The sequence below is a fragment of the Elephantulus edwardii genome, unplaced genomic scaffold (assembly GCF_000299155.1).
Source record: "Elephantulus edwardii isolate Elephantulus edwardi_28Jun2011 unplaced genomic scaffold, EleEdw1.0 scaffold00132, whole genome shotgun sequence".
NCBI classification, from domain to species: domain Eukaryota; kingdom Metazoa; phylum Chordata; class Mammalia; order Macroscelidea; family Macroscelididae; genus Elephantulus; species Elephantulus edwardii.
The window spans coordinates 4,930,402-4,947,099 of record NW_006399882.1 but is presented as its reverse complement, the minus strand read 5'-3'; the positions used below and the strand labels follow the sequence as shown (position 1 = coordinate 4,947,099).

The following is a 16,698-nucleotide window of genomic DNA, read 5'->3' as shown; positions in this document are numbered from 1 at the left end:
GCTAGAGGATCGGCTAGGAGTCAGTTCCAACTGGTTGGCAATGAGAAACATTTATACATGTATAATTTATAATTTAGATCCGAGTGTATATCTAAATTGTCTTATTATTTCTGTGAGTAGATAGTCTTTGTGCCTCCATTTTACAGATAAGGAACCTAAGGTTCCCAAGGGAGTTAGCAACACTTTGTGGACCTGGAATGGAAAGGAAATCTAGTTTCTCTCACACCTAGTTCACCAAAGATGTCTTGATAAAGGTGCTCGGATGTAGTATCCATTCAGAATCTATGAAATATCTAGACTAAAATAAACACCGCTTTCATGTATATTCTGATTCCTAACGACCCTCCATTGGACTTGCGTGGCTGTGACTCTTTAGAGAAGGAAATGGCCCATCTTTCTTTCCAGCCTGTTGGACGTTTGGTTAGCAACCCAACCAGGACAAAAAAGCCTAACTATACCAAGTCCCGGCTCACACTAAGATTCCTAACCATCGGTGAGGTAAAACTAACATTTCCAATGAGAAACTATCTGGTTTGTTTGTTTGTTAACTGCTAAGGACCAGCCACAGAGAGGTAAATACAGCACAATTTTGTTTAATCCTCACTCGAGTACTGTGTGGGGTATTCATTAGCTTCCATTTTACAGATGGGTAAACTGAGGTTCTGAGAGACTTAAAAAAAAAGGCTTCCAGGATCTAATTCATACACATCTGCCTCACCACTCACCTTGTTTTATGAAAGATTGACAAAGGTCTGAAGCGGATGAAGCACAAGGGTTGATGCAGAACTTCTGGACTCCCATTGCAGAGCACAGGAGGCCTCACATTGCCAGCCAGCTGTGTCTTTAAGTAAATGTTTAAGTTGAATTTTTGGGTAAATGAGAACAGGTGCACAAAGAATCTTATTTAGCCTTGAACACAAGAAAAATCCCAAAGCACAGCAAGGTGATTGTAATGGCATTGTGGTGAGCACGGCTGGTTTCAGAGTGAGGGTACAAGTGGCCTCAAGTTAAAGGCAAGTGGAATTGTCTGCAAGTTGGGGGTCCATAACCAGGACGACCTGTATTAGGGCCCCAGATGGTCAGAGGTGCCCCCTCAGCATAAACAGAGGACACGAAGAAGCCTTGGGGAGAAATGGTGTCTGGGAAACACAGACAGATGGAGAAAAAGAGGATTTCTCTGCTGGACCCTTTCCTTGGAAAGAACTGTCTAACCCTTGAGGCCACATTTTAAGAATCCTGGGTCCAGATTGGATAATGATGGGCAAGATCCAATGGTGATTGATTTTATAAAACATAACGCATGGTAATGATTGTATGAGACACAATATGAATGAAGGATAGTGTGGAGCGCAATGTAGACAAACTTTATGAGCAAACCAATATAAAATAAGAGCTCTGGAGCCCTCTGTGATACCTAGTCTCTGTTGGCCTGGGAAGGTGGCCGGCTTCCTGGGCAGCCTTGAGCAGGCCGCGCGTGCCCTCTGCTGGCCGTCCTCAGGAACGGCCCTTTGAAGTCCCACCCTGCTGTGCTTAGTAGCGGTGTCCTGATCCCGGCGGGGAGCTGGAAGCTGGGAAGCTTTGGCAGCAAGATCTTGTTAGAAAAATTACACTGTGGCATTTTGTCCCTGAAGGAATCTGATAATTGTGAGCAGCATCGGGCTTGCTGCTTTAGGGAAGCCGAATAGCCATGGCTGAGAGCAGGCACTTTGAAGTCAGGCAGTTGTGAGCTGATGGCCATCACGTTGATTGACTCAGGGCAACCCTGCAGGACGGAGTGGAGCTGCCTGGTGGGGTTTCTGAGGCTGGAAATCTCCAGGGATCCACACGGCCTCCTCGTTCTTCTTCCTTTGTTAGCAGCTCAATGCTTAATCCTCTGCACCATCAGCAATCCTGTCTGGATCTTGTTGTTGTTGTTGTTGTTTGCCATCGAATTGGTATCAACCCCTAGCTGACCCTCTAGCAGGGTCTCAGGCCATAGTTTGCACTGGAGGAGATTTCCCATTGTTCTACTGCAGAGCATCGAGTGGATTCGAACTGCACGCCTTTGGGTTAGAAGTGCACCTAAACCACCAGAGCTCCCTGTCTGAGCTTCAATTTACCCGTTTGTAAATATTGCCCCTTTCGGTATGGTGATAGGTGTAAATTACCAGACTCGGCTAGGCGATTGGCATGAGTGGAGCTCAATAATTAGTGTTGAGTATACCCTGGACTGCCAGGAGAACAAGCAGGTTCGTTCTAGAGAGGGTGAAGCCAGGCTGCTCCTTGGAGGCAAGGATTCTGAAGCTTCGTCTGACATACTTTGGACATGTTGCAAGGAGGGACTAGTCTTTGGAGAGGGACATCATGCTTGGAAGGGTAGAGGGACGGAGAAAGAGAAAGAGACCATAAATGAGATGGATTGATGCAGTGACTGGGGTAATGAGGGTAGGTGTGTCAGAGACAGTAAAGTTGGGACAGTATAGCAGGGCTCAGGGCTGTTGTACATAAGGTCACTATGAGTCGCAAGCTACTTGATGGCACATAACAACAACATTCTAACCTTATCCTCTTCTTTCTGAGAACATTCATAGGCTTTTTTCCTTGGCTTGGAGTGTCACATGGACTTAAAATTGTCTTCTTTGGTCATTTTTTCCAGGGTCGTTTTAGCATTAACCTTTACGGAACTGGCCTGTCATTAACAGACTCTGCCCGGTGGATATCACAGGGGAATTATGCTGTCTCCGACATTAAGAAGTCACCGGTAAGGTTACAGTTGGGTGGGGACTGAGTTTCAATGACAACGTGATAGTACTAAAGAAATGAGCGTGCTTTTTTGTCCCTTCAAGCTGTTTTGCACAGTGTTAGGTGGGAGGCGTGGTAGGAGGTTGTTTTAAGAGGTGGAGAGCGCAGACCAATGAAACCTGCCTCACCTGGGGGCACTTCCTCCTCCAGACCTGAGCACAGGGTCCCTGAAAAAGACAGCCTTGTCCAGAGGCTGAAAGCAGCTCCAAGCATCTCAGCGAGTCTATACCACAGACACTTTGTAATTAGCCAGCACGGGATTTTCTTTTATGAACTTCGGGGAAAAGGGAGCTTTCATCTTAAGAAAAGTTGAAATACGAATTAGACTGGAAATCAGGAACTGTTTATCAGCTGAACTTTCCAGGGGATTCTAGAAATACAGATTGGACAGCTACCAGATTTTCACCATCTTGCCCCTCAGCATGTGCCCTGCACCCATCCTGACCCCCAACCTCCAGCATCATCTGTAGTAGTTTGGATGTGCAGGGGACAGGCCCAGGGTTGCTGAGTCAGGATGTGCAGGTCACAGGTCCAGGGGTGGCTGAGTCGGGATGTGTGGGTGACGGGCCCATGGGGCTCACCTAATAAACTATCAGGGTGTACATGCTTCTCCTCCTGGCTGCACAATAGCATCACCAGCAGTGCTGTAAATGCCTCACCCAGGGCTCCCCCATAAGCAGATGGGAAGCTCTGAAGGCTGGGACCCAAGATGGGGGAATCTGAAACTCCTCAGGTGTTCCTGAGGCAGGAAGAAACCCAGTGCCCTTCCCAGTCTCTCCACAGTCCTATAGATGTTGGGCAGGACCCTGACTTGTGGACTAAACAAGTCACTTACTCAAGTGTGGGTTGTCTTCCCAGCCCTGCCTCAGCCATGACCTCTCCCCAGGGGCCCCTCAGACATGTAGGACGATGCGGAATGTCTTGCTTCATGGTGCTGCTGTAACAGAAATGCTACTATTGAATGGGTGCTTTAAAGAACAGAACTTTATTTCCTGACACTTTAGGAGGTTGGAGGTTCTGATTTGGAGAGCTGGTTGCAGGGATGGGCTCCTGGGCTCCGGGAAGACCCTTGGTGCCCCTTCTGTGGCCTCAGTGTGCCCCAATCCTGGGCTGTCTTCACTTGGCTGCTTCCTCCTCTGCCTGACACCCCTCCTGGTCTGTGCTTGCTTGCCTCTGTCTTTGCATATGCTGCTCTGAGCTGAGCTGTGTCAGATGCAATTAGATTTAGGGCACACACTCCACAAATAGGTCCATTAGCATCACAAAGGAAAGCCTAGTCTCAAATGGGATTACATCCGCAGGCTACAGGGTTAGGATTCCAATGCATATTTCTCAGCTCAAAAGTCGCTGCCTTTCAGCCAGTTCCAACTCATAAAGCCCCTCCTTCAGGTTTAAATTGCAGGAGAGGAGATGGCACATCATTCTCTCAAGGAGCAACTGATGGATTTGAACCACTGGAGACATAACATTTTGGTTAGGAGCACAACAGCCAACAAACTACACGTCCAGAGCTCCTCACATATTTCAGGGACCCCAATTCAAACTAGGAAGGAGAAAGAAGAGACAACATGGAAATGGTTTTGTGGAATTGCCATACTTATCATTTGAGAGATACTAGCCAACCAGTTAAATTTTAATTTCTGATATATAATATGTTTTTTGAAGTGTTTGAGAAATTAAAATACAGAAATATTAAGTTGGATAAAAATTCACTACTTCATTTCTCCATCTAAATCCATCAACTATTTCAAATCTGAGGAGCTTTAGTGGTACAGGTCTTTAAGCAGTCAGATGGTAACCAAAAACTGGGTGGTATGAACCCGCCCAATGACTTAGTAAAAGAAGACCTACTCATGTAAGGATTGTTGTTGTTGTTGTGTATTATTGGATCAGAACCAACCCATAGCTGACCCTCCAGTGGGTTTTCAGAGGTAGTAAGTCACACAGGAAGAAACTGCCCATCCTTCTGCCTCTTAGCAGCTGGTGGATTCAAGCCACATGTGCCTTTTGGTTGACAGCACAGCTCCTTACCACCAGACCACCAGAGTCCCCCCGCTGTGAGGACCACCAGAGCCCCCGCTGTGAGGGCCACCAGAGCCCCTGCTGTAAGGGTGACCAGAGCCCCTGCTGTAAGGGTGACCAGAGCCCCTGCTGTAAGGGTGACCTACCCTAAGAAAGTCAATGGGGCGGTTTTGCTGTGTTACATGAGTCATTAAATCAAAAATGACTCAGGAAGCTTCAAACCTGATTCAGTCTTACATACTTTTCCTTGCACCAAGGAACTAAAGATAGCTGAGAAAGAGCATACATGTTATAAAATGTGCCCTGAAATGATCATTTCCTTCCTGTACACCTCACCCACCATGTGGTTCAGCCACATAGCAATATTGTCACTTTCAACAGAATCTAGAAAATCATTCCAGCTGCGAGCGCCACCTTTTGGAGATAATTGTCACTGCTCCACCAGGCTGCTCTGGTTGCCCCTCAGTCCCTGTGCAGGGTGGTTGACGATGGTCTGTCAGTATTGTTATTATATGATACTACATTACATATATATATTAGGGAGCTCTGGTGGCGTAGTGGTAAGAATCTGTGCTACAATCCTGAAGGAAAGCGGTTCAAACCCACCAGCTGCTTGGTGGGAGAAGGATGGGCAGTCTCCTTTCATGCAATTAACTACCTCTGAAAACCCACTGTAACAGTACACAGCAACAAAAACATATTATATGTTGTTGTTGTTGTTGTTGTTAAGTGCGCTACAGTCGCAGGCGACTCATAGCGACCCTATGAAGGAGAGTCCTGGACGCTTGGGTGCCTTTCGTCCTCTCTCCAGGTTCATAGGGTTTCCGGAGGCAAGCTATTATGGAAGTGGATGCCACTCCTCCTTCCAATATTATATATTACATGTAATATTATTCTAGGGAGCTCGAGTGGCCTAATGGCTAAGGAATTGTGCTGCCAAACCAAAGTCAGGTAGTTCCAATCCACAAGCTGCTGCATGAGAGCAAGATGGGTGCTCTTCTTCCACGCAGTTTCCAACTTATGAAAACCCTTGAGAAGATCAGCTATGAGTCGGTTCCACTCAACAGCACGTAACAATAGCATTAGTCTCATTAATCTCAGTGTTTCGTGACAGCTAACAGAACCTGAGCTCAACATTAAACCCAAGAGGATTCCAGGAGTCTTATTCCTGGTGGTAACATTGACTTGGGAGCTGGAAATGGGAAATCTCAGGATGCCAGCAGCCAGGAGTTAAGTCTTTCTGTGTCTGACCACAGTGTGGTCTATAGCACAGCTTCTCTGATGCCCATGAAAATACGCATTCCAGCTAAATTCACTTGAGAGACATTGTATATTTTATTTCCTCCCTAAGGAGTCATAGTAAATGTTAGCATATTAGAAGTTAAGATGAAAAAACAGAGCAAGCAAACCTGTGTGACTTTATTTAAACAAGCATTCCCCTCACCTCAAACCCACAGCCTCTGAGTCCCCTGTAACCCTTCACAACCCTGTAGACAGAGTAGAAGCCTGAGGGTGTCCAAGGCTGTCAGTCTTTATGGAAGGAGCACCAGTGGTGCTGTGGTTAAGGCATCCTGCTGCTTGCCAATAAGGTTGGCAGTTTGAACCCACCAGCCTCTCTCCTGGTAAAAGAAGAGGCAATGTGCTCCCTTAAGAATTTACAGCCTTGCAAACCCAAAGGGGCAGGTCTGCTGTATCCTTTAGTATTGCTGTGAGTCAGAAGTCACTTGATAGCAGAGGGTAATATCTTTACAGATGCAGTCTGCCTGATATTTGTCTCAGAGAGAAGCTGGTGGATTTGAACTGCCAACATCTTAGATAGTAGTGAGCGAATACTTTATCCACAACACACTCTCACCTGCATCAGCTTGGAACCACCTCAGAGCTGACCCTCCAGCAGCTTTTCAGTTGAAAGTGACAGTATTGGCTATGTGGCTGAACCCACATGTCGGGTAAGGAACACAGGAAGAAAATTATCATTTCAAGGCACATTTTAAAATATGTAGGAGACTGCCTATCTTTCTCTCACAAAGCAGCTGGTGGACTTAAACCGCCCATGTTTGAGCTGATAACTCAACTCCCTACCCGTAGGCCATCAGAGCTCCCTGAACCAATGAGAGTGGGGTCTCAAACTTGAAGGTATGTTAACTTAATTATTAAAACAGCCCATCAGGAGAGTAGCTTAGACATGTAAACTTCAGCAGCTTCCCAGGTAAGGCTGACTCCATGGGCTGGGACCACATTTTGACCTAGAAGTGACCTAAACTAAACCCAACACAGAGCTTTCTTTGCAGAGTTACACCTTTGAATCCCTTCCCTCCCCCCCAACACACACACATATAAAACTAGTTTCTTAGAACACAGAAAATTGTCACAATTTCCTTCTCTCCCCAACCCCATCGCCTGCCGCCATCTTGGCCCCAAGGGACAGAGGCAGGGCCAGTTAAAGTGCTCTCCTCTCAAAACTGCAATTTTAAGATTTGGGCCTCAAATCATCACTCCTCATTTCCTCTCATTTTTCCACTGGGAGAGACAAAGGAGAAAACACAATGAAAACCTCAATTTTCCAAACCTGCCTGGCAATAAAATGTTTTCCCCAAGCAAAACTAAAAAGGAAACTCTGATCATCTTGAGGTAGCATCTCCGGCCTCCCGTGGAGAAGTGGCAGGCTGGCTCACCACCAGGCAAAAGCTGATAAAAGCAGAGCGCGCTGTCGATGAACTGGGGGCTCCCTCGTGGGCAGTCATCGATGGCAGTGATAGAAAAGACTTATTATAATAATGTCACTACTGTTGTTAGGTGTTGCCTTGTCAATTCCGCCTTGTGGCAGCCTGTGTATGCAAACAGAACTGCTTAGGGAAGCAGATTGTCTGTCTTATCCTCTCCTGTCTCAAGTGGGTCCAACTGCCGACCTTTCAGCCCGTAGTCAAGTGCTTATCCATTAGTACCCCCAGGGAATCCGTAATTCTAATACCCACCGCTGTCAAGTCAATTCCGACTCCTGATGCCCCTCTAGCCCGTTTCCAAGACTCTAAGTCAAGGAAGCGCACTTCCTCATGCTGCTCCGATGGAGCCCAACACTCACCCTTCTCTGCCCATTTGCAGGGCAATTTACTTGTGTTGAATTATTTTTCTGCTCCTCCAAGTTCTGCCAATGCCAGGGGATTCATTCAAGCAGTCAAATTAAAATAAGGCACAAATCATAAAAAGTGTCTTATTTCCTAAGGATGCCATAACAAAATATCACAAAGCGGTAGCTTTAGTGGTAAGGAATTGTGCAGCCAACACGAAGGTATGTGGTTCAAACCCACCACCTGCTCTGTAGGAGAAAGATGGGTAACCTCCTCCCGTGCAATCAGTTGCCTCTGAAAACCCACTAGAGGGTCAACTGTGAGTTGGTTCGGACTTGACGGTACACAGCAAAACGTTATTTAAAGATTAAAAGCATGAGATAATTTAAATTACATTGTTTAGAGGACATACATTTATTTCCACATAGTTCTGGAAGCCAAAGTCCAAGATCTTGGCATCAGTAGGGCTCCACTGCCCAAAACATGGGGCCTGCAAATGCGTTCAAGCATGCTGTCCTCCCCTGAGTGACTGCTGGGTGCAGGGTGAGCACCAGGGTCCAAGCTGGCCTGGCTGCATCGGCCCATTGTTGACACTGCCAGGTTGACACAGTTATGTGACTTTGGGGAAACCATAGTTTCCTCACTTGTGAAATGGAGATTGAATCTGCTCTTCTTTCATCCGTGGCCTGGGGGTTTGACTGCCAACCCCAAAGGTAGGGGATTCGTATCCACCAGCTGCTCTGCTGGAGTAAGATAGGCAGTCTCCTCCCAGGAAATTTAGTCTCTGAAAACCCACTGGAGGGTCAGTTATAGGTCAGTTCTGACTAAACAGCAATGACTTTGAGATTTTTTTTTTCAGTCTCATTGAGTTCTTGTGATATGTGTGTGGAATGATGATATGAAAGTGTTTGCATGACACACAGCAGGAGTCTTCAATACGGATCACATCTCAACATCAAGAAAACAAAGATTCCCACCACCAGGCCAATTGGCAGCATCATGATGGATGGAGAGAAGATTGAGGTTGTTAACAATTTCATCTTGCTCGGACCCAAAATCAGCACTCTTGGTATCAGCAGTCAGGAAATCAAAAGATAAATTGCTTTGGGAAAGTCTGCTGTCAGGGCCCTCTCCAGAGAGCTGAAGAGCAACAATGACTAAGATGCACCGGATCCAAATGACCATAGGTTGCTGTACATCTGAGAGCTGAACAGTGAGTAAGGATGACAGAAGAAGAATCAATGCCTTTGAGTTGTGGTTCTGGAGAAGAGGATTGAATTTACCTAGGACTGCCAAGAGAATGAGCATGTCTGTCCTGGAGAAGGTGAAACCAGGCTGCTCCTTGGAGGCTAGGATTTTGAAGCTCTGTCTCAAAGCATGTTGTCAGTCAGTCCTTGGAGAAGGACATCATTCTTGGAAAGGCAGAGGGTCAGCACAGGAGAGAAAGACCCTACATGAGTTGGATTGAAACAGTGACTGTGGCAGTGGGGCAGGTGTGTCAGAGATGGGGAGGTTGGCTCAGGATAGGGCACGCTTCAGAGCCATTCATAGGCTTGCTATGAGTCATTGACTCAACAGCCATAACCACAGCAACAGTAAGTATTAGCTAACAGTATATGAGAACCTCTTGTGGAGTGATGTTCAAGCACGAGGTTCTTAACCAAAAGATAGTGGTTCAAACTCACCAGCCACTTGAAGGGAGAATGTTGTGTTGCTTTGCTTCCATAGGATTTGCAGCTTTGAACTTTATGGAACAAGTCTGTTCTGTCCATATCATGTCATGTTGAATCAGAATTAACTCAAAGGCAATGGACTTGAGTTTGGTTATACATATTGTGGTTGTAACACAAACTCTGGAGGAACTGTGTGGTACAGAGGTTAATATACTTGGTTGTCAACTGAAAGGTTGGCAGTTCAAGTCCATGCAGAGGTGCCTCAGAAGAAATGCCTAGCAATCAACGATAGGAAACCGTGTGGAGTCCAGGTCTGCGCTGATACACATTGGGTCTTCATGGATCTGAGTGAAACACCAGACACTGGATAAAATCAGCTGCCGTAAAAATACCAGCAGCAATGACAGCAACACGCATGGGTAGAGTGTACAAACCACTGCACGAGATTCAAAGCATCCCTGGAGTTGGGAGATGGTGGCAGCTCCAAGTGGAGCACATCAGAAAGTCTACCTTGTGGACAGAGTGACACATGTGAGCTGGGCTTAAAGTTTACTGTGACACTGATGTGCCAAATGTGATAATGGTCACCCATGGCGGGCAGTGTTTATGGGAGCTTCCCGATTAATACAAGCCTGGAAGCAGGAGTGGCATCCGCTTCCGAAATGGCTTGCCTTCAGAAACTCTATGAACAGTGCTCAGGGCTTTCATTCACAGGGCTGCTATGAGTCATCTATGACTGACAGCACCCAAAAACAACAGTAAAATTTTACTGAAACACTGTATCAAAATGTTACAGTCATTTTGGTCTTAGCCCTGAAAACCTGTTGGAGGGTCAGCTATGAGTTGGCTCAAACTTAATGACACATAGAAACCACCACATTGGGAGCTCTGGCAGCCCAGGAGTACGAAGCTGCAGTCCCAAAGTGCACACTTCAAATTCACCAGTTGCTCTGCCAGAGAAGAATGAACCATCTCCTCCCATGCAAGTTACTACGTCTGAAAGCCTGCTGGAGGGTCAGCTATGAGTCAATTGCAACTCAATGGCACACAACAACCACCTCCAGAATACTAGTATTCAGACTCTTTCAGAGTCCCACCCTCCACTCTAGCAGCCAGTTCTCTGGGTACTCATCTGCCCCTCATCCAGGGTGGTGGTTCTAAGCAGGCCTGAGCCAGGCCACTGAAGGGCCATTCACTTCCCAGGTGAGCATGAGAGGAGCTCACAGACCTCTTTGCCTTCCTTGTGTGCCTAGGAAATTAGTGGGATTCAGCAAGAATTAAGGAACAACTCTTATATAAAGCTAGGCTGCCTGGGCCTATGGCCTAATGAACCTCCCTTGGACTGGGGGAAAGGCTGTAAATCAAAGAATTTTTTTGAAATTAAAAATTAATGAAAGTTGCATTGCCACAGAGGAGATAACTCATTTGCTGTTCTGAGTTCATTTACCATGCAGCGAAGCCAAGGCATCCTGAACAAAAAGCTTACGTTGGGTGGGGAGGGAAGCGACTCTCATTACCGCCCAAGCACGTCCTCCTAGCCGGCAACTCAGGAAATTCAACTTTCCGCCTAGTATAATAATCATCTTACAAAGCAGTATAGCAAAATCTCAGTAAATTACATTTTATATGCATATATTTTATTCTCTACATCCCTCTAGAGATTAAACAGGATTTTACATGTATTGAGGTCCCTGGAGGACACAGTTTGTGTTCTCCTACTTCACAATTACTTGTTATGCATCAGAAAACTGAAGAGGGATTCGATATAATAGAAGGAGAATTGATGCCTTTGAGCTGTGGTGCTGGAGAAGAGTAATGAATATACCACAGACTGTTAGGAGTAACAAACAGACAGGTTTGTCCTGGAGGGGGTGAAGCCAGGCTGCCCTTGGAGACAAGAATTCTGAAGCTTTGTCTAACATACTTTGGACATGTTGCAAGGCAGGATCAGTCTTTGGAAAGGCACATAATGTTTGGGAGGGTGGAGGGACAGTACAAGAGAGGAAGACCCTCGATGAGATGGATTGACTTAGTGCCTGGGGTAATGGAGGTAGATGTGTCAGAGTCAATGAGGTTGGCTCAGGATAGAGCGGGATTCAGAGCTGTTGTGCATAGGGTTGCTATGAGTTGCAAGTGACTTGACAGCACATAACAACAGCAGCTAACCTGATGATCAGTGGTTCAAGTATACCCTGAAGCTCCACAGAAAAAAGGTCTGGCATTCTGGTTCCATAAAGAGTAAAGCCAAGAAAACTCTATTGAGCAGTTCTGGTCTGTGACACATGGGGTTACCAGCAGTCCAAATCGAATCAATGGCACCAGTTTAGAGTCTGGGGTCGTTCAAGCAGCTAATGTGTTTGGTTGTTAATTGAAAGGCTGGAAGTTCAAATCCACACAAAGATACATGGAAGAAAAGTGTATGTGTTGAGCTACTTATGAAATATCAAGAATTGTCAGTCCTTTGTCGCACAACCCTCTTACACGCATAGGGTCACCATGAATCAGAACTGATTCAGCAGCAAGTAGAACTGGGATACATACAAATTACCGTCCTCTCTCTCTGAAAGTAGATAGAGCATGGCTCTGAAACCTTTCTGCAAACTGAAATGGTGTAAAGCAAAGAAGTGCTTACTGTTAATTTAAAGAGGAAAATATTTTTAACATCTCCAGATGCAAAAAAAAAAAAAAAGAACACACGAAATAATACACAAAACCTAAAATAACACGTGTGAGTGGAGCTCAGTGACATAGCGTGTTACTTGGTGACTAGCCAGGAGGTCAGTGGTTCAAATCCACCAGGCACAGTCTCGTGTGGTCAAGAGACTCTGAGGAGACCCAACTCCGCTGGGTCTCCTCAAAGACCCAGCAGAGTTATTGTGAGTTGGAATTGACGTGGCTGCTGGCCGTGGGCTTGGTGGGTATCCTGTTCACAGACGTGGTTCAAAGCGGTGACATTTTCACGCTGAGATGCAGAGGGTCGTTGGTGGGGGAGGGGCCTGAAGAGCCTCTTTGGCAATTCAGACTTGAACAGTTTCCTGAGGCACTATGAACACTAGTTTTGCTTTTCGCCTTTTCTCCTAAAAGCAAAAATCCTCTTCGGCTAGCTTCCTGTTATCAAAACTGAGCACTAATGTGAGTCTTTAATGAAAACAAAGGAGTATAAAGTGAACTTTTGAAAAGCAGTGGATTTCTGTAGGTGAAAGTTGGATGACAGGAAAAGGAAAACAGAAAAAGAATTGATGGATTCAGACTCTGGTGTTGGCAAACAATAAGATAGAGAGAGAGATACACACACTGTGGCTGCCTCAAGAACCAGCATTACATCAACTGTGACGTTCCTTAGAAGCCAAGATGACGAGACTTCAGCTCACTTTGAACACATCAGAAAAGATCAATTACTGGAAAATAACGTTATCATAAGGGCAGTAGAGGGCCAACATATATGAGAGAAACCCTTAAAAAGATGTACTGACTCAGTAGCCACAGCAATTAACTCCAGTACACCATTGGTGACAAGAGGTGGCTCAGAACCAGACAGTGAGTGACAAGAGAGCATCATGAGTCAGAGCTGATTCACTAACAACACAAGCACATAGGTTCAAGTATATGTAACTGTCTAGAGCTATGTTCAAAACCAAGTATAGATGGTATGTTTTACGAGCAATTTCAAGGATAAAACAAAACACTCACTGCACTTGAATCAGTTCTAACTCACACCTCCATTGTCTGAGGCTGTAAAGAAGACCTCGTGTCTTTCTTTGTTCCTGATTGGAGGAGACATGTTTCTCCTACAAAGGCAACTCCTTCCCACCATCAGAACATCTCCAAATGAATATAAATCATTTCAAAGGGTATACTGACCTTCTAAATCATATGAGTCAAACTTTCTTAATCATATTAGCTGCAAAAGACATCATTATCAGTTGACATTATGAAATCTAAACTTATTTCTAATGGAATAGAGATTGAGACACTTCTTTCTAATAGCTCAACAGAGGCTAACAAAATTGTCACTTAAAAAAAGATTCTTCAAAGGTCTGCTGTAAGGAAGAACTAAAAATGATTTACAATTAGTGCTTGATTGAACATGGGTACTTCTTAAATTCTAGGAAACATTTTTTTCTGTGAAGTAGACCTTGTTTCCATGGTAATCATGTTTATGATATTGCTCTGTGTGGCTTTTCCATTCTGTAGTGAAAATGAAGTTTTAGCTCAGCCTTTATCTAAGATTTAAATTAATGGAACCCCAGTTAATGAGACAGTATGAGCATTGTCAAGCCAGTATCAACAACTTTCTAATTACTCAGACTTCCTCATTGTCATAAGAACAACCTATGATGGAGTTTCCTCATGGGGAAAAAGAAGTCTTTACAATTATAATGGCTAGCTCTGATGGCCTAATGGCAAAAAGCTGCGCTGTAATTGCTAAAGGCAAGAGGTTCAAGGCCACCAGCTGCACCACAGGAGAAGGATGGGCAATCTCCTCCCATACAATCAACTGCCTTTGAAAACCTGCTGGAGGGTCAGCTATGAGATGATTCCAACTCTACAGTACACAACAACAACAGTATTTATGGACAAGTGTGTTGGGCCAAATACTGTTCTAAGTACCTTATGTGAGTCATTGTTGTTAGTGCGGGACCACTGAGTCAACTCCGACTCACAATGACCTTGTGTACAGGTCAAAGCCCTGCCCAGCCTGCACCAAGCTTACACTCTCTGCTGTGCTTCATTGTGTTGCTGCAGCCATTGTGACAATCCATCTCATTAACTACCCTCCTCTTTTCCACTCTCCCCCCTTTTACATAGATGTTGTCATTGTTATGTGCCGTTGAGTTCACTACGACTCACTACAACGCCTAGTAACCCTGTATACAACAGAGCTTAACCTTGGCCCAACCTGCACTATTCTTAAAGGTCGCCTATATACATTGTCACTATGTCAATCTATCTTGTTAAAGTTCTTCCTTTCTTTCTCTAACCATCTCATTTAGGGTCTTCCTCTCTTTCTGACTTTTCCCACCATGAGACCTCTTTCTAAGGACTGCCCCTTCCTGACAGCAAGCCCAAAATAAATGAGACATAGCTTCACCATCTTTGTCTCTATGAGGCACCCTCCGGGCCAGCCTGTGTATCCTTTAGACTACTATCTGTAGGATATTCAGTGTTGCCAAACACCAGTGTCAGTCTAATCTGTAATATCATTTTAAATTACCATATTCATAATAGAATAAGCATTTGTATAATTTTTTTAGCATTTTCTCTTAATAGTTTCTATTTAATAAGTCATTACATTGCCAATTAGTAATTTGAAATTAAAGATTGCATGGAATTATACAGTTAGATGGGTCTTGAAATGTTACAATTTCCCATACATTTGTGCCAAACGCCTCAAAACACTGCTGAAGAGAAACTTGGGATATATGCCTACTGTAAATTTGTGTGCGATACTAACTGTGCTTCTTATTTTACCCATTGACAACATATTATTGGTTTGTGCCATCAAATTGGAACTGGCTATTGCTGGCCCTCTGGCTGGTTTTCAGAGGCAGTAAATTACACAGGTGGAGATTGCCCATCTTTCACCTGCAGAGCAGCGGGTGGATTTGAACCACATGCCTTTGGGTTGACAGTGCAACTCCTTAGTATTAAGTCACCAGAAACCCTTTAAACACCATGAAAAGCATATAAATTACTTGTGATTCAAATAATAGCTGTCACTTAAATACCTTGTATAACTCTTGCATATAAATAAGGCTTTACATTTTTATTTTATAGTCAATTAAGAACCTTTATCAAATACGTAGCAAGAAAATTGATCTCTAAAACCATTAAGTGGTTGATTATAGTAATTGAGAACAGTTCTTGTCCAGAAAATTTCAGTCTTGGGCCTGAAGTTAAAAAAAAAATCATAATAAAGTTCTACCACTGCTGAGCACCCCATGCAATAGGACAAGTCAAGATATTTAAGTTTTCTTTTATTATTATTATTATTATTATTATTTTGCATATGACTAGTCATTCATACACATTGTGTTTCATGTACATGTTTTATGCAATCTTTTATATACATTGTGAGTTTTTTCCTTTTATTTTTTTAAGACTTCGTTTCATTCATGTACATTGTATTTCACACATTCCTTCATTTACATTGTTACATTGTGTTTTGTATTATTAATTTCTATTGATCTGTGGCTATTATCACCCCATCTTTTCAAGATCCCATTGAATTTTTCTTATTTTTCACCCTCTCCCCTCCTCTGCCCACTAACCTCTCTTGTTGCTACTGTTACATACCATTGAGTTGCCTGTGACTCATAGAGACCCTATGTACAACAGCCCTAAACCCTGCTCTATTCTGTGCCAATCTTATTGTCTCTGACACACCTACTCCTACTGTTCAGTCACTGAATCAATCCATCTCATCAAGGGTCTTCCTGTCTTGCATTGTCCCTCCATCCTTCCAAGTATGATGTGCCTCTCCAAGGACTGGTCCCTGCTTGCAACATGTCCAAAATATGTCAAACAAAGCTTCAGAATCCTTGCCTCTAAGGAGCAGCCTGGTTTTACACTCTCTAGGATGAACCTGCACGTTCTCTTAACAGTCCATGGTATATTCAGTACTCTTCTCCAAGACCACTCAAAGGCATCAATTCTTCTTCTACCATCCCTAGTCATTGTCCAGCTCTCTGATGCCTAACAAGTGATTGCAAAGACCATGGCCTTTATCAGGCACACCTTGGTCTCCAGACTGATATCATTGCTCTTCCGTGCTTTGGAGAGGTCTTTCACAGTAGACTTTCCCCAAAGTAATATGTCTTTTAATTTCCTGGCTGCTGGTGCCAAGAGTGTTGATGTGGAACCAAGCAAACTAAAACTGTTTACAATCTCAAACTCTTCACCATCCATGACAATGTTGCCACTTTGCCCAGTGGTGAGAATCTTTTTTTCCCCCCTTGATATTGAAATTCAATCCATATTGAAGGCTGAAGTCCTTGACCTTCTGCAGCAAGTGCTTTAGGTCCTCCTCAGTTTCAGCAAGCAGAGTCGTGTCATCTGCATAACGCAGGTTGTTGATGAATCTTCCTCCACTTCTTATGCCACATTTCTTCTTATAGAGCCCAGCCTCCAAGATAATGTGTTCTGCATATAGA

The 16,698-nt window shown here is 44.4% G+C and overlaps 1 protein-coding gene across 1 annotated transcript in view; it reads left to right on the top strand.

Annotated features, from left to right (window-relative positions):
- The window catches only part of ADAMTS9 (ADAM metallopeptidase with thrombospondin type 1 motif, 9), a 211,816-nt gene that overhangs the window by 193,700 nt on the left and 1,418 nt on the right, over positions 1 to 16,698 (top strand). Inside the window, exon 38 of the mRNA XM_006893839.1 lies at positions 2,636 to 2,740. Coding sequence (XP_006893901.1) covers positions 2,636 to 2,740 — 105 coding nt within the window. The remainder of the gene's footprint in view (positions 1 to 2,635; positions 2,741 to 16,698) is intronic.